This window comes from Chaetodon trifascialis, chromosome 16, assembly GCF_039877785.1.
Source record: "Chaetodon trifascialis isolate fChaTrf1 chromosome 16, fChaTrf1.hap1, whole genome shotgun sequence".
NCBI classification, from domain to species: Eukaryota; Metazoa; Chordata; class Actinopteri; order Chaetodontiformes; family Chaetodontidae; genus Chaetodon; species Chaetodon trifascialis.
The window spans coordinates 13,300,266-13,317,783 of record NC_092071.1 but is presented as its reverse complement, the minus strand read 5'-3'; the positions used below and the strand labels follow the sequence as shown (position 1 = coordinate 13,317,783).

The 17,518-nt window shown below is 44.2% G+C and overlaps 2 protein-coding genes and 1 pseudogene across 3 annotated transcripts; all 3 read right to left on the bottom strand.

The window, feature by feature from the left end:
- Positions 1-346: 346 nt before the first annotated feature.
- Positions 347-7,536, bottom strand: heatr6 (HEAT repeat containing 6). The gene is made up of 20 exons (XM_070982717.1): positions 7,218-7,536; positions 6,755-6,862; positions 6,521-6,661; positions 6,320-6,435; positions 6,043-6,157; positions 5,844-5,945; positions 5,579-5,743; positions 5,244-5,485; positions 4,941-5,115; positions 4,655-4,861; positions 4,454-4,553; positions 3,990-4,363; positions 3,779-3,901; positions 3,486-3,572; positions 3,073-3,207; positions 2,862-2,984; positions 2,650-2,774; positions 2,346-2,442; positions 1,982-2,186; positions 347-1,896 (listed from the first exon to the last, which is right to left on the bottom strand). The coding sequence occupies exons 1-20, from the start codon at positions 7,512-7,514 to the stop codon at positions 1,322-1,324; spliced, it is 3,612 nt and encodes a 1,203-aa protein (XP_070838818.1). The 5' UTR covers positions 7,515-7,536; the 3' UTR covers positions 347-1,321.
- A 1,202-nt stretch (positions 7,537-8,738) lies between these two features.
- LOC139345025 (major histocompatibility complex class I-related gene protein-like) lies at positions 8,739-13,426 on the bottom strand (annotated as a pseudogene).
- Positions 13,427-14,914: 1,488 nt separating this feature from the next.
- On the bottom strand, positions 14,915-16,781 carry dynll2b (dynein, light chain, LC8-type 2b). Of its 2 annotated transcripts, none has more exons than XM_070982856.1 (3): positions 16,682-16,781; positions 15,862-16,010; positions 14,915-15,756 (listed from the first exon to the last, which is right to left on the bottom strand). In XM_070982856.1, exons 2-3 carry the CDS (start codon positions 15,991-15,993, stop codon positions 15,619-15,621), a joined length of 270 nt encoding a protein of 89 aa, XP_070838957.1. In that variant the 5' UTR covers positions 15,994-16,010; positions 16,682-16,781; the 3' UTR covers positions 14,915-15,618. The 2 variants fall into 2 exon arrangements, with proteins under 2 accessions (XP_070838957.1, XP_070838958.1); XM_070982857.1 differs by having other exon boundaries at positions 15,862-16,007; positions 16,682-16,780.
- Between the last annotated feature and the right edge of the window lie 737 nt (positions 16,782-17,518).

Sequence of the window (17,518 nt, the reverse complement as noted above, 5' to 3'; positions counted from 1 at the left end):
GCGGCTTCAGAGAGTATTCAGACATTTTCCACTTTGTGCTGTATTTAATTTAATGGATAAAATGAGTTTTGCCCATCCATCTATGCTCAATAACCCTCTGATGTTTGAAGGAGCTCGGGAGGATCTGCCAAGAAGAATGGAACAACCTTCCCAAATCCTGGTGTGCAAAGCTTGCAGAAACATACTCAAGATGACCTGAAGATTTTATTGCTGACCAAGTGGCTCCTACAAAGTATTGAATTAAAGGTCTGAATCATTATGGAAATGAGAGATTTCAGTTCCTGATTTCCAGTAAATTAGTAAAAACTTCCCAAAAAAAGATGTCTTCACTTTGTGGTTATGGGTTATTGAGTGTAGATTGATGGGCATAAATAGCAATTTCATCCACTTAAAATTAAATCTATAACACAATACTGTGCAGAAAGAGGTCTGAATACTTCCTGAAGCCACTGTATATAAAGGACAAATGTATTTAAAGGACAAATAAAACAAACTGATGTTCAATGTAAAACAATAATTAACTCAACATATAGAGCTACAGCTCAACTGCTTCATGTTGAAAAAAAAAAAACACTATATATACACAGTGCTCCATTGCTTCAGTTTGTTTAATAACTGCTAAGTCCTTTTGGTCGCTCCAAGCACCCGTACTGTAACAGCAATAGCAACAGACGTGCATCAGTTCAAAGTGGAGCGTCAGAGCGACACAGTTTTGCAAATGGCGGCGCACTTGAAACCAGTTATCCCTGCTAGCTCGGCTCCTTTCATGCTGGCTAGTAACTTATTTGAAGAGTTGGGTCTCTGAGATTGACAGTACAGTGTTAAAAACATCCACTGACTTATCAGAGTGAACTTGAATGCATCCGTTTTGGACAAATCTGTGTCATGACACAGAACAGGCAGGGCTGTGTATGAACGCCAGATTTCTTTTCAGTGCACGCACTGAACAGACAGCTACAGACCATGAGGAGAAGTGTACAGGACAAGAATCGCTGGCTGCACCTTTAATCCACAAAAGAGCGCAAGTAGATACAACTCTGCTTCCCAAAAAGTTGGGACGCTGTGTAAAACATAAATAAACAAATGCTATCATTTGCTGATCCTTTTCGACATATATTCAACTGAAAAACTTTTTTTTTTTTTGAATCGGGGCTGTAGACAAAAGCACATAAAGGCACTGAGCTTCATAATGTCTTGAAATGTTAAGTAAGAAAAAAAAAGCCAGACAGTCTCGGTGCCTTATTACACAGTTCTGGCCTTCAGTCACCAGTCGGTTTGTGGTTGGACGTTTGTCCTCTGACCTGAGAGACCAGTCTACTCTTTACTGCTCTTCACAGGTCTTTAGCAAATCCTCCAGGAAAAGAACCACCACCTCCTTCGCTCTCTCCTCCTCTCCCCGTCCCTCCCCTTCAGCCTTCAGCCCCTTCAGTCTGATCAGGGTCTGCTGCAGACCTCCAACTCTCTGCTGAGGGGTGACACTGTCCCCCACTGCGTCTTTCTCTCTCTGTTCCCCGTCTCCTCCTCCTTCCTCCGCTCTGAGATATTTGATCAAATGCTCTTTGATGGCGCTCCCCTCCTCCCCGGCCAGCGACGCCCTGAGGGCGGGCATGTCCTGCAACTGGCTGACGCTGAGCAGGTGTAGCAGAGCTTGTGAGAGCGTGTGTCGCAGGCTGGCGCTGTAGCGGTACTCTAAAAAGTCATTTGTGTCTTCGCTGTTCTCCAGCGCTGTGGCCAGGGACCGCCACACGCAGCTGAACCGCTCCGCGTCCCCGTAGCAGCTGCGGTGGCTGGGAACTGCCAGCGCTGCAGCAGACTTGATCCGCACCTTGAAGTTCTTACAGGAAGTGACAACATGGCAGAGGGAGGAGAATGCGTCCTGAGACCACAGGGCTGATTCTGAGAGGAAGGAAGAAAAAGATAAGTTTGACACGAGAACTGCAGAACTTTAATTCCATCGAGTGCTCTGAGAGGAGGCACGTACCGAGGGGCAGGGCGGGGTTCCTGAAAGCGTTTCCCAACGCGTAGCAGGCATTCCATCGAACCTTCATCGTGGCTTCTGATTGGACAGTTTTAACCAAAGCACGGATTGCGTCTTCCAGAGGGCGCTGGAAGGCAGAGCGGGTCAGCTGACTCTGACGGAGGAAATGAAGCAGATTTCCGAGTGCTCGCATCGCGTTAGACTTCACCTGGAGAGGGTGGGGGGCAGGAAGTTCAGAGAGGTGAGAGCCAATCAAAAGGAGAAGATCCTCTTAAACGTGTGACATTTTGAAAATGCTTCATAGCAGAACCATAAGATCTGAATGTTTGAGTCTTGATCTTAGGAGTCAAAGCATGACTGATCTCACTCTGTCTTTGTCGCCCGATGCTTTGGTGGCTGCCTGCAGCATCCTGAGGAGCAGCATGTCCGACAACTCTTCTTGGAAGTCCACACCTACACTCTCCCTGATGAAGAGACAGGAGATAAACAGAAATCAAATAAAATCTGTGATAACAGACGATGTACCCTGAATACTAGATTACATTATACAAATCAGTTAGTGAAAAAAGATTTCCTTTGTCTTAAAACCTTTCCTTGAAAGTTTGCCCTTTAGGCTTTTATTTTGTGAGATAAACAATGAAAATATCGGAAGCATGTTCACATTTTCTTACATATTAAAAATAAGTGTGTCGGTGAGGTTTCCCAGGGACCAGGCAGCCTTGGCACGGACATTTGGATATCGATCATCCAAGGCGGCGAGGGTGGTGTTCGCTGTGTCTGCCACAAACATCACATCCTGAACAGAGGGAGAGAATCAAAACCACGACCTAAAGAGGATCAGAGATCCACGTGGGTCAGAAACATGGAGCTCAGAGGTCCCTACCTCTCTCAGACAGGGGAACAGTATGTAGACTCCCAAAGCCCTGACGGCTGCGATCTTCACCAGATAGTTTTCACTGTAGGTCAGCCCCAGCAGCACGGTGATGCACATCAGCTGGGTCTTTTCCTGAGAAACAACATCACACGTCACACGTACAGCCCCATGAAGGTTTGCATTAGTCGAGCAGAAACAGGCCAATGGGAGGGGAACTCACAGGCAGCTGAGCGAAGGCCTGCGGCAGGATGGAGGACAGCGTGTCGCAGGCGCTCGTCTGCAGCGTGGGATGTTGCTCGTTCTGCAGCGCTCCATTCAGAGGACCGCTCAAGACTTCTGACCAAAACAGCACCACCTATAATGCGCACGTTCATATTTCAACGTTAATTGGACTTTAGAACTTTGTAATGTCACAGTTGAAATATTTACTGGCGTTTTCAAGAATTTGCCACATGGGCAGTTTAAGAAATGAGAAGAAAAACAACTAGTGTCTCTCTACTGGCACTGAGACAAAACATCTAAAGCAATAAAAGGAAACCAACAGCAACAGGAGATTAAAAAAAATCTCTTCACCACTTGAGCCTGGTCTGCCCTGAGTTCTGTATACACATTATAAAGACAGTTTGTACTTACTTGGCTCATGGGGACCCTCGAGCTCTCTGGCACATTGCTCTCTGCTCTGTACTGCTGGATTATCCCTTTCCCCAACTCCTCTAATAACTGAATAAAAGATGACACAGATGTCAGTGCACAGATCATGACCTTGTTATTGCTGCTTACGTCATTTCTAAACATTTCTAATGTGTCATCACATCGTGTGGTACAGATTCAAAATGCACACTGACACCATCTGTATCGCTGAAGCTTGAACTCTGGAAGCGGAGACGTCACTTACAGATTGATTAAGAGGGACTAGGAGCTGTTACCTTCGCTCCATGCAGTTGTATGGAGGGGTCTGTCTCCCCAAGGCAGCGAGCGCTCACCTGCCCAACCTCACACAGGGATGACTGGGCGAGAGAGAAGTACCCCCGGACGAGGTGGGACATGACCTGAAACACACAGGACACGCTCAAAAAAAAAAAAACCCTTCAGAAATGTCTCTTTTGTCTTTCATCTTTATCAACCATCCTCTCTCACCTGGAGAGCTTCCAGTCGGACAGGGGAGGGCTCTAAAGCTGTGCCTCCTCCCATCCCTGCCCCCTCGCTGTCTGATTGGTCCTCTCTGGGCTGAGTCACCAGCGACACACAAAGCTGCAGCAGCCACAGCGAGGAACGGTCCTCCTCCGCCGGTGTGCGGGGAACGCGGGGGGAATGTGTGCAGGAGCTCCGCTGGGAGGGTGAGGACACTCCGTCTCTTTGTCTCCAGCTGAGAGCCGAGTCCTGTGGCGTGAACGAGCCAGCGCTGCTGCTGCCCTCTGGCTGTCGGAGGAGGAGCTGCACCTCAGGGAGAGGAGCCTGAGTCGTCACCAGAGCCCCATAAAGTGTCAGGACTGACACGCGAACGTTCGCATCTAAAGACAGAGAGCAGTTGTATTGAAAGAAGCATGTTTTAGTCATCTGTTCTCTTAAATCCTTGCGCAGTGCACCAAAAGAATACAGACCTCTGTGGCGCACATAAAGACGCATCTGCTTCCAGAGCGGGCTGAGCAGACCAGGTCTGAGGCGGTGGTAGGGAGCATTCGCCACTAGGTAGGCCAGACACTAACAGAGAGGAATTGGAGTTGTATTTTAGTAATTATTAGATGAATGCCATGAAATTTGACCCAGTCAAAACTGTGTTGTTAAAGTGAACATTCTTGTACCTTTATGACCTGTGTGAGTGTCTGAGGAGAGGTCTCAGCCAGCAGAGCCAGACTGAGAGCGCGATGCAGCTCTCTGATCGCAGTGGCCAGCGAGAAGGAGAGGGGGGTGTAAGATGTCCGAGGAGACGCCGTATCTTCAGCCACGGCCAGGAACTGACGGGAGCCGTCCAGCATGGCCGACAGCACCTGAAGCGCGCATGCACGCACCTGGAGGGCGAGAAACGAGACCAACGCTACAGCCATACATGTTGAGGAGAACTGTAACAGAAGAGAGGGTATGTGGTACCTTTGGTGAGGGGTCCTTCAGTATAATTGTGAGGAGAGTGAGAGGCGGCAGTCCCCCAGTCGGAGAGTCAGGGATGAAGGAAGACCAGTACCCGTACAGGGTCCTCTTCTCCAAACCTTTCACCAGCGCCAGCAGACAGTGCAGTGCTCCCTGACGCACACGGCCGTGGTAAAGCCTGACAGAGAAAAGGTTGGGAGTAAATGTAACGCATGAGTGCTTTTTCAGGACACCTTAAGCTTGTGTACACAGGAAAAAAAACTTCAACACGCATGCTTGTTCCAGTATAACAAGATTTTTCTGAACCTTAATTTGCTCTGTGCGTTGCCTTCTGGGTCGGAAAACTCTGAGTCAGAACTGCTTTTTCTCCAGGAGGGGTAGAGAGACAGGACAGAGGGTTCAGACTCTCCCTCATCTCCGCTGCCCTCTCTTCCTCCTCCCTTCTGAGGTGCAGGCGCTGCTTCTCTATCGTCTTCCTCCCCGTCATCTGCTCTGCTCTCCTCGCTGCTCGTCTTCTTCCCCTTCCCTCTGGATTTCCTCTTTTTATTCTGAGGAGACAGAGGGTACAATTGTTCAACTGAAAAGTTGTGCTCCATCTCTGATTTTAAAGTGGTACCACTGATAATGAGGACTCGTCTTACCCCTGAGGTTTTGCCTGGCACAGCAGAATCCTTTGGTGGTTGAGAGGGTTTTGATGGTTCAGCGGGTTTTGGTGCAGAGAGACCCTCGTACTGAGGAAGAGGCGCTGGGTAAAGCACAGTCGGCCACTCGACACTCACGCCTGGAGTTCCCTGAAACATGAGCCTCTGCAGAAAAAACATACAACAGAAACTTTCATGAGACGTTTCTGCAAGGACCAAAAATGATGAAGCAACAGAAAATTCCGCAAATATACAAATTCTGCACCTTAAGTGAGGCCAGAATAGACCCGAGCTCCTCCCCTCCACCAAATTTCCACTTCCCACCTGAGAGACAACACTGAAGCCCCTTCAGTGCTGCCTGGATCACCTGCACAGAGGACACAAGGGCAAACATGGGTCAACGCTGATGAAATGTAGTTTTTCCCCCATTTAAATCTTCATTACAACACACTGATTATTCGCACCATGCAGTAGAAGAGCTCATCTGTGTTGGGAGGTTTGGGTGACTGCAGTGTTTTCAGGAAGACGCTGAAAGATACACTTCTGTATTGATCATCCAAAGGTGGCTGACCGGGAATCCTGCAGGAAAACAAGTCGTGCAACCACAGAAACCATTACAACCAAAGCTGTATATCTACACGTCCAGTCGTTACAACATTATCATTGATTTGGAGCTGACAAACATCCACTGAAAACCAAGATATGGCGGTTTTGAACATACACTTCTCCTATTTAACCTACCTGAGACAGATGTTGGCCATACAGGTAAGAGCAACACGGCGTAACTCCATATTTGACTGAGATGGAGAACTATACAGCAGCAGGACTCCGTCTTCACCCAGCAAGTCACTGAGGAGCTGAGAATAAGAAAATCTCAATGTAAATATTCAATTGTTTTCATATACCACAATACACATTCAAAAAGCTTGTGTAAATATCTACCTGGTGGCACTGAGGCCCGTTGCCATACACTATTGTGGAGAGAGCCAGGAGGACATCTGAGTGTGTCCATGTACTGCATTCTTTCAGCGCATTCATGGTGTATTTCACCAAAACATCCAATGTGTGCTCATCCATTATTACCTGAAACAACAGGGAGAACAGACAGTAAGATGTCAGTACAGGGGTGAATGTGTTTTATGATAAGCTTGACCGTTATTAACAGCTCGTGGTTACCTTCAGCTGATTGAGTAGGTGGTGGACTAGCTGGCAGAGCTTGATGACTAAATGTTCTTGATTCAGTGGCACGAGAGAGCTGGCATGTTTCAGCAGACTGCACACGTCCTGAAATGGAAAATAAGAAGCTCAGCAACCACGAAAGTCTGTCACGGCAGCAAAACAAAACAATGCCAGATATCACGTGTCAGCTGACGTAGCGAGGACACAACAGGAACCTTCTGATGTCAACCCTCAGCCCTACAAGACACTGATAACAGGAGGCCCAGGTGATAATACTAATGATAATAATAACGACAATAACAGCTGGGTCGAGTCAGCTTCGAATCAGCAGCCCTACTTAGAATACGGGTTTATCACTTCAGGTGATTTTCACACACCAAGCTCGCTCTGCGTAATATGTGGCGTGGCACAAATACAGAAATACAGAAGTCACACCAAGATCACAACGACTGTTTGTTACCTCTGGCCGGATGCTGATGTTGGGCTCGAAGGTTTTATTGTAGTTTTCGGACAGGAGCTGGTCAAACAGCAGGTTGAGCTCCTCTCTGAGCTGACCCGAGTCTGCTCGCAGGGCTCTGAGTCGTGCAGCGCAGCGGGAAAACTGTTTCTCGGCGTCCGACGGTGAGCCGAGCCGCCAGCTGTCCATCCCGAGCGGCGTGAACGGGGCGGCCTCCGCGGACAGAGCCACCGGGCGTGAAACAGGGACATCACGACAGCTCACAAGGGCTGGTGCCGACAAGCCGGTCTGAGCCGCCATATTTCTAATACCGGAAGTATTTTTACTTGCTTGGTGGTTGTCGCGCTTCATTTCAAGCTCGACACTCAAATGTCGGGCTCATTACTGCCCCCTACAGGCTAAACCAGAGACTCAAACACCCATACACACAGATGAACAAATTACCACAAATTACAAAAGACACAGATGATCCTCTCATTTTCAGGTTGTTGTTGTTGTTGTTGTTGTTGTTGTTGTTGTTGTTGTTGTTGTTGTTAGTGTGTGTGTGTGTGTGTGTGTGTGTGTGTGTGTGTGTGTGTGTGTGTGTGTGTGTGTGTGTGTGTGTGTGTGTTCGTCCCGGGTCGGATCCCGGCCCGTATTCGTCGTTATTATTATTATTAGTGTGTGCGTGTCTGGGTCGGATCCGAGTCTGGTCCCGGGTCGAATCCAGTTAAGTCCCGGGAATTTATCCCGGAACTTATCCGGGACCGACCCGGGAATTTCCTGGTATTTACCCGGGACCGACTCGGAAATTTCCCGGGACATTGCCGGGACCGACCCGGAACTTACCCGGGACCGACCCGGGTCGGACCCGTGTAGGTACCAGGTTGGATCCCGGGTCGGATGCTGAAAAACTGATTCATGCCTTTAATTCAAGCTGACTTGACCCAGCTGTTATCGTCATTATTATTATTATCATCATCAGTTTGTGTCCCGGGTCTGATCCCGGGTCGGATCCCGTCCCGCGGTTGTTGTTGTTATTATTATTATAGTTTTAAAAACATTTGACAGGGGTGATGATGACGATATGGGTATAATGTATTGATAAGGTGTGCTTAAATACAGTGTCTCACCCCTGAAGTGCGCAAAGTGCACATATATGTAGGGGCAGGGACTGACTGACATCTGGCACTTTTTTCTTTTCTTTTCTTTTCTTTTCTTTTCTTTTCTTTTCTTTTCTTTTCTTTTCTTTCTTTTTTTAAATATTGGTCTGACCGGCCCATACAAACAGTTGATCAGCGGCCCGATTGACACTCGGCTGGCCCGATCACGTCGTTAAACACCCTTTCGCTTTGGCCCTGCGGCGTAATGCATTCGGCGAAAAAAAAAGTCAGCTCAAGAGTTTGTTTGTAAACACCGACAGGCCCTCGACACACGCAGTTCTGCGGCCGATAGGTTATTTTCTTCTCTGACACGAGACAGGGCTCATCTCGCCCAATCATATCAAGAAACACTTCCCTTCTTTCACGTCGGTAACGTAATGTGTTAGGATCTGCGAGAATGGAGAGAAAACGAAAAGGAGGTGCAGAGAAACTGCGAGAGAAAAAGAAGCTGACTCTTGAAGCCAACGCTGCCAAATGCGCAAAAAATTCTGCTATGTTTGCCACGGCAGGGCCTTCATCAGCTCCCGTGGCCGATGATAGTGGTGGTGACGACATTGAACAGGGACATGCAGTGAAACCTGCGGTAAGCTGGACTGCTTTCAGAACACTTGTCATGAGGAAAGCAGCCCAAGCCCTTGGTAAATCTAATAATGATAAAACGTCAACAACATATTTTTGGCTAATGTTTTATGGCCAGGTTAGTTTGTATTCTAGTTAGTTTATAATACCTGTATATGCACGTTTTTTAAGACATTGTGTATGTTTATTGTATGTACATACAATATACACAGTTTATGTAATTCAAAAGACACAGATGATCCTCTGGTTGTCTTTCTATCTGTCACACACATACAGGATGATGTCCTCTTTTTTAAGGATTTGCCCAAGTTCACAGGCCTTCTTCATTCAGCACTGCTTTGTTTGGAAAACAGTGATAATCTGATCAATCAACCATGTCTATTATTTCTCTTTCTCTCTCCCTCATTCATGTGTCATCAGCCCTCTTAAGTTTTCAGTTTCTAAGCTGCTATTTTTATCTTGAAGATTGACCAATAATTAAATCTCTCTCTCTCTCTTTATCTCTCAGACATACACAGAGTTCAAAGTTCATTCAGGAGTTCAGCTACATTCATCCTTTTCTACTGGGTAAGTTCACAATTTATTGAGTACTACTCTTGGAAGAGTTAGCATCTGATCCATCATTTCTCATCTCTATTCGCTCTCTTTTCTTCCTCCCTGAAACACATAGGTACACCCAATAGGATGACTTCTGCTTAAAGATCCATTACTGTGATGGAGTGGTGGAGTGTACTTTTTTGTAGTGTTAATAAATTAGACTTTTTGGAAGTATTTAATGTGTCCACTCTCAATGATTCCCATTAACTCATTGCATGGCTTGAGGTACATGGTTTTTAAGAGTTGCACAGTTGGTATACACATTCAAGAGACCAAAAAGACCGAAACGGTGTGCGTTATCAAATGTGGTGGGCCGGTCTGGTCCAATATGCCAGGGCAGATTTCTTGTCCCAGTCCGCCCCTGTTCATATCTGAAACGATTTTAAAGCAAACTTTGAAAAATAAACCTCTTTTAATGAAAATTCTTCAAAAGGTTTTCCTCAAACTATGAACCATGTGAACACATCATCACCATTAGAGACATGAATCCCTTGAATCGAAGTTTGAGAAATGTGACCAAAAATGTTGAAAAGCAAAGTGTCAGTGGCTGAATATAAAACTATTAAGTATTTCTTTTATAGAAAGAGAGACAGGAGGACAGCTGAAGTGACACAATACTTACAGTTTGCAGGCCTGAATCCTGAAATGCAGATGAGAGATTTAAGTATGAAAAAAATGCAGGTTAGACAATGAAAACTCCTGTGATTTCAATAGAAATACCCCGTTAATTTCACTGATTTCAGCTTTTATTTTGAAAAATACGACAGTAACTCTTGGCTGCCACTGAACACCAGCCAGTTAACATTGTTATTTTAATTATTTTTTTCAAAATATAAAAATGGCTTCATGATCAGTAGAAACGTCTTTACCACTGTAGTTCCTTTTCCAGATGAGCAGTCTTGTGATGAAGAGAGCCAGGAGGAGCAGTCCTACGACTGATACTTTGTCAGTCAAGTATAGGATAATATGCACAACCTATGTAAAACCAGCATCCCAGTCTTACCCCAGTTGGTCCTGATCACTGCTTTGTCCAGCCTGGTGACAATGTCGTCCTTGACACCAGAGAGGTGAAACACACAGTTGTACCTCCCCCAGTATTCAGGTGTGACTGATGAAAGGTTCAGGTCAGCAGTCATCTGAAAGGTCCCATCATGGTTGGGGAGGATCTCTCCACAGTCCACGTCCTCATGAAGCTCCTGTCCATCTTTCCTCCAGAACATCACAGCTCTGTCAGGGTAGAAACCTGTAGCGTGGTAGCTGACTGGAGAGGAGGGAGTGTTCTGGAGGAGAGACACAGAGGGGCGCTCTGCACAGACAGAGGAAGAAATCAGAGAAAGACATGTGCATGCCTGCAACCTCACTAGGTCATGGTCTTCTACCTGCTCTCTGCAGGAAGCTCTTCAAATATTTCACATATTTTTTCAGCCTGTCAGGGCTGTGTTGAATATCTTATTCACTTCAATGTAAATTATGTCTCTGTCCCACATGTGTTTGGTGATGAGAGCCTGTGGTTTGGCAGCAACCCACGTCAACGTCTTTGGGTCCAGAGCTAAGAAGTCTTCTCCATCATAACCAAACTGATTAAAGCCATTAACCTCCCCAGTCTTGTCATCCCACTCACAGCCATGCATCCTCTGGATAATGTGAACACCTGAGAGACAGAGCCAGAGCCAGAGACAGAGACAGAGACAGAGACAGAGCACAGTCGGTTATGGATCAGCAACCTGATATTCCAAGTTCCAAGTGGGCATTTTAACATCCAGCTTCATGGTTCCCAGTGTTCCCAGTTAGCATGATACATACTCAAGTCAGCCAATCAAATTGTTGGTTAATTTGCAAGTGTTTTGTTAATCAATGAACAAAAATCTAAAAGTACCAAACTGTACTTTATTTTTTTAGTTTTGGTTTCTTCAGTCTCGTGTGAAAGGAAACTGAATTTTGCTTTTTGACTGTTCGAATAAAACAAGCACATCAGCTTGGTCTTTATCAACCTGAATATTTAATTTTTTTTACTCTTTTCTCTCTACATTTTACAGATTAAATGCTTAGAAATTCCTCGAGAAACGAATCATCAGATGAACCAAAAATACAAACAATCATAATTGCAGGCAATGAGTGTGCTCATAAACACTCGGGTCTTGTCTTAATAGTGGAAGCTGTAACTTTTGACTGCTTGACAGGAAACCAGCATTCCTACAGTAGCATACCTCCAGTTTGGTTCAGCTGTTGCTTCAAAATGTCAATGTTGACTCTGTAGATGTATTGGTAGCGTACACACTCCTGCGCATACCTTTCCAAGAGTTGAGGGTCATCTTCTACAGCTTTTCTTGCCCAGTCCCGTTTGGGCTCTGGCCTCTTCCTGCTGCTGTCACACTAACCTCCCTGAATGCCATCAACCATAGAAAAAGCCACAAACTCTGGGAAGTCTGGGAGTCCAGAGGATGCAGTGAGGAAATACTTCAGGTGGTGCTTCACTGCAGGACAAACAGCTTTTTGAATTACAATTTCTTAAACCTGCATTCATTAGTATGTTGTACAAGTTCAAATGACTCCATGTAATGTAACGTTAAAAGGGCTGCAGACGTGATGTTGAAGACATTAAGAATTATTCCCCATCTCTGCATATTTACAAAGCTTTTAAGCCTCTCAGTCCCCCTGCCTTATGGTCAAAAAATCAAATTAAGCCTGCTTTACTTTGTTGTTCAAACTTGTTCAAATTTTGATTGAATCCCTGTTGGCGTTGTTAATTCTAATGCTCGTTATTCAAAAAAAAAAAAAAAAAAAAAAGCACTTTCCTCTTTGTTGTCTGATTAGGAAAACTTCACTGTGTCTTGCGAAAGAAATACAGGAAAAGATTTTTATCAAATAGTTAGATTAAATTAAAAACAATCAAAAGTATCAAAAATTGATCTGTACTGTTATCAGAAGAGCATCATCAGTGCATGATGTCATGCAAAAAGCTGAACTTGTCTGAATGAAACAAACCAAAACATCTTTGTAATAAGGGGCCTACATTTGGTGTCACTAACATCTCATAATTATGGTGGCTGACAGTGATGGAAGAAGTAATTATATCTTTTAATACAGTAAAACTAGCAAAACCATAATGTAAGAATACACCATTACAAATAAAAGTCCAGCACTGAACACTTTCCTGGGTCAAAAAGTATGAGACTTAAATTAGGACCTGAAAATAAGTTTACTTTTCATAAGAATGCTTTACTACAACAAAGTATCTGTAATTTCATACACTTTTTAAAAGTACACTTAAGTACAAATTTTCAATATGCTAACAATAAAGTACGCTTTTTATAAGTACTTTGAAATACCATTTTAAGTATTGAGGAATTAGGATGTTTTATGTATTAAAAGTAAAACTTAATGATGTGTAATTAAAAGAACACTTTTTAAAGTATATGTCAAACATACAGTGCAAAAAGTAACTGAAATTATATTTCTAATACACTAAAGTATATGACTTTGTGGTCTGGGTTACTTCAGTGAAAGTACAAAAGTATGAGCAGGAAAATGTACATAAAGTGTCAAAAGTAAACATACTCAGTATGCTTTGCGGAGTAAAAAGTTTGCCTCTGAAATGTTGTAGAGTAGAAGTTTAAAGCAATATAACATGGAAATACACCACTAAAGCACAGGTACCTCAAAATTGTACTTGTGTGGAGTATTTGATTAAATATATTAGTGCTTATATTCCACCACTGGTGACTGAGGCAGCTCAACAGATCAAGAAAAGATGATCAGCCTTCATGGATCATGAATGAAGTCAGTTCTCCAGGTGTTAAGTTCATCTTACAGGTGCCAAGAAAACACTTCAGGTGTGAACTTACCTGCGCCTGCAACATGACAGAGGAGCAGCAACAAAGTCAAGCCCTTCATTTTGTTTCTCAGGATGAGATTTGAAGATGATTGAAAGTTTTGCCTCACAGCCCAATAATAAACCTGATAATCTTGTTAGTTGGTGTTACTGTTAAAAGAGCTGCAAGTGAGCTGAAAATGAAAGTAAAGTCAGAGCTTCAGTATCTGACTCCTTCAAAGACATGTGCTACAGAGACGACAGCAGAGAGGAAACATTTACTGAGTGAAAAAAATCATTGATTAGAGAGCAGAGGTGCTGAATGATCACATTAAACAAGGAATAGAAAAAAGGTTTTCTTTAAAACTGAAAAGAAACTGTGTTAATGTCTGATTTATTCAAATCTGATCTGCCATCAGCTGATTAAACTCAAAGTACACTGCACGTCTGTTCCATTGGCTGACAAGGACTTTATACTGGACCAAGATCCAGTTTCAGACTGAAAACAGGCACATGAGAGATGACAGTATTTAAAGAGAAATCGGACCTTGTGTCAGGACATAAAGAAAACACTCAGTAATGTCACAAATTTGTGCTGTGAGTCTAAAGGCAGGTAACCTCCAGCAGTGCATCCTTGCCAAGATTAGGTGGAACACTGAAAGAACAAATTTTGTTGGTGAACACTGTTTTCTCCTCAGTCATATTCTGCACTGCACCGTTAGTTCAACACTAGTTGTGGATACTGTGCTACTATAAGTTTGATTCGATTGCTTTTGTATGGTTTTTATTTAATTTACTCTTGTTAATTTCATACGATATGATTATTTGTTTTTAAGTGCTTATTTCTGTCTTTGTGCAGCTGGAACACCCAGACTTCCCCTCTGAGGGTTCAATAAAGGATTATTTTATTTCATATCCCCTTTAACTTTCCGTTTATGTCAGCGTTGCGTTTCTTTCTAGCAAAATTGCAGCATTACAGTGTATATTTTTGCCAATGTTTATTTTGTATGTAATATACATAATCTTCCACTGTGGATTTCATTTTGCATCTTTTTATTGTCCATTTTGTTGTACTTGTTCTGTTTTTCCCTCCCTGCAGGTGAATTTCACCATTGTGTCATAACTCCAAAACATCTGATAAAAGACTTAGATCCTGTTCCTCTGGTATAGTTCACAGTCACCTTGGAAACTTTAACCCCCCCCCCCCCCCACAATTTCAGCTGTGTAGGAGTTTCTGCTCCTCGCCTTTGTACTACAGTATATTTTTAATTCATGTACTGTCAAATTATACTGCTGTATTAGTACTATACCTCCCTCTGCTGGATGTTCCCAGACCATGTTTCCCCTCATGCTGGTCACAATTAACTTCAAAAGCCTTCCACTAGTGTTAAATATTTAAGCCTCAAATTTCTCAGCTGTTATATTACACTAGTAGAAAATTTAACGTGTGTGCATCCTTAAAGAAACAATATGTGTATCAGGTCTCATAATATTATCATGAGAATAGACGGGAGCCGATATACTGCATAGCCTAACGACATACAGCGAAGCAGCCACACATACACAGTACGCACATTTTGAACCAGTTTACTGTCTGAAAAGTTGTTTTGTGCTGAGCATGTTGAAAATATCACAATACCAAACTACACACTAAATTACATCACAGAGATTATACAACAGTAACACTGGAAATATTCACAACTGAAGTGCAAACAGGACTGTTCAAGCATGTACAAAAACCTTAACTCTCAGCAGGTAATACTCTTTATTAAGTGTAAGCAACAGTCTTGGTATTTATTTTATTTTTTTTAATTCAATTTCAGTCAACATTGAAAATTAAAGGCATTTCAACAAAAACTTGTCTGTTGCTCATTTTAATCCCATGAAAAATAAGTTATTATACAACATGCTCATATGAAACAATGTACAAGGTCGGTGCATCAACGCACAGCAAAAACAATATCCAGAAATTATGAGCCATGGTGAGTCTGTCAGATGTGCAAATGCGGACTGAGAGCTGGCATGAGGGGTGGGGTGAGGTGGGGGTGTAGTTTTTACACTGGCATTCTATGCATGGCACGTCACCAATCCAGGCATGACTAAAGCGCCATCCAACGATGGTGGTAGTGTTGTAGGTGGCAAACAATAAGCAGGCTGAAGCGAGCAGGAAACCAGGAGGAAAGCATGTCTGCAGAAAGGTGGCAGTAAATGTACAGCGTGGCACGAAGTGTTAAGGGCTGAATCAAAAGGAGCTTCAGGAGGGCGTGTTGGGATCTCAGCCTGACTTGAAGAGCAGAATGGCTACTTGGCCCAGGTAGAAGTAGATGAAATGCTTCGTCTCGTGCGTCACGTAGCTGCCAAAGTTCCTGCCAACAATGCAATGCCATGTGGGGTTGTACTTCTTGTCAAACTCCTGCGGGGGACACAACGATTAGCACGTCACACAGAAAAAGACCACGAACAGCAGGTTTCGATCAGTGTTATGCATTCCTGCTAATTTCATACTGATCTAATGTACCTTTTTGACATAGGCGGCGATGTCCTTCTCTATGTTGTACTTCTCCATAGCCTGCATGGCACAGTCCACAGCGTCCTGCTGCATTTCATCAGACATGTCCGCATTCTTTATCACTGCCTTCCTGTCAGACATGTTGGCGTTTGTGACTGCTGCAGACAGAAGAAAAGTAAAGAGACAATTTCCACGTCTCACCAGTTCAGCTGGGTCCTGGGTGAGCTCATCGGACTCTTTCCATGACAGCAACACTGCTGCTGCCATGTGCTTATAAAAACAGCCACAGTTATGACTTTACTTATTTGTTTTCTGAATTGATGCTTTACATGATTTGCAAATGAGAGCTAAATGACGTGAGCACCGTGTCCAATCCAGCTGAGAGGTCAGGGGGTTTCATGAAGTCACCTGATCTGGATCATACTGAGTGCAGTTATACAGACATCTCAGCAATGTGGGTTTGTGAGACACAGACAATAAGTCTGCAGGAATCACAGTATAAGAAGGTGCTGACATGATTTGCATAAGCAGCATTAATGTGAGAGATACACCGGCAGCTGAGAACTTTGCTTTACTGCTGCTCGTGAGGGAACATTTGACCATCTTCTGCACGTCATTCAACTCCAGTTGACAGGTTTGCAAACAGCAATGCAAGAGAATGTGAAAGGAGCATTCATGCAGCCTCGGGGTACACAGGAAATACAAGGAGCTCAGGCGAGATTAGCTTGCAGGCACACAGCAGTCTCGGTGTCCCCGCTCACCTGCGGACAGGTTGTATCAGCAGCAGCACTAACGATGAAGCACCATCAGAAACGTAATGAAGTCTTACCGTCTGCCAGAGAAGTTATAATGTTCAGACGCGTTGGTTACGTGCAGCTGCACAGTTTTTCCTTCATTTATGGATGGAAAGCGTGCGTCTCTGCCCCGCCCTCCACACCACAGCCGCCAACTGATTGGCTGAAGTGAATCCTCCACCCTAGTGACTGCCTTTTTCATTTGTGGACAATTTCCTGCATCTTATTTCCACCCAGAATGCACCGTTTCCACCTCAAATGGGGGGGGGGGGGGGGGGGGGGGTGATCGATCCAGGTGATCGGGTCGATCGACTGTTATCGATCGGCACAACTTAAGAGAGGTTGCAGCGCATTACGGTTTGATCCAATCAGGGGAGGGGATTGAAGATGCATTGTTAAACTTATTGATCCCACCAGTAAAGATCCTTCAGATGGATTTTCAAGGCAAAGTTTCCACTTACTTAGTGCAGCATGATGACGTCATGGACATCCAGTCCTTACCTTCCTGTGGGTGTCATACGTGGGGGGCAACCAGGTGAGGCTGGTGTGTGTTTGACTTTAAGAGGCTGAGCGTTTCTGTGTGCTCAGCCGAAATCTCACATTTCTGTACAAGCAGGGTTTAATGACATCACAAAGAGCAAAGCAATCATAGTCCAATATGTGACTCCAACAAATGTGAAAACCTGTTTATTTTACTTTCCAGTGAGACAACTAATAGACTCTGGACCTTTCAGTGAGGACACTCGGGTGGGCGATTAATGGTGCTTGTCTAGGCTGCACACATCTGTTATTTTACTGTTAGGATCTACAGGCAACAGAGAGCCACTGATGGTCTTTATTTGGGGCCAAATGAGAACTGTATTTATTTGGGC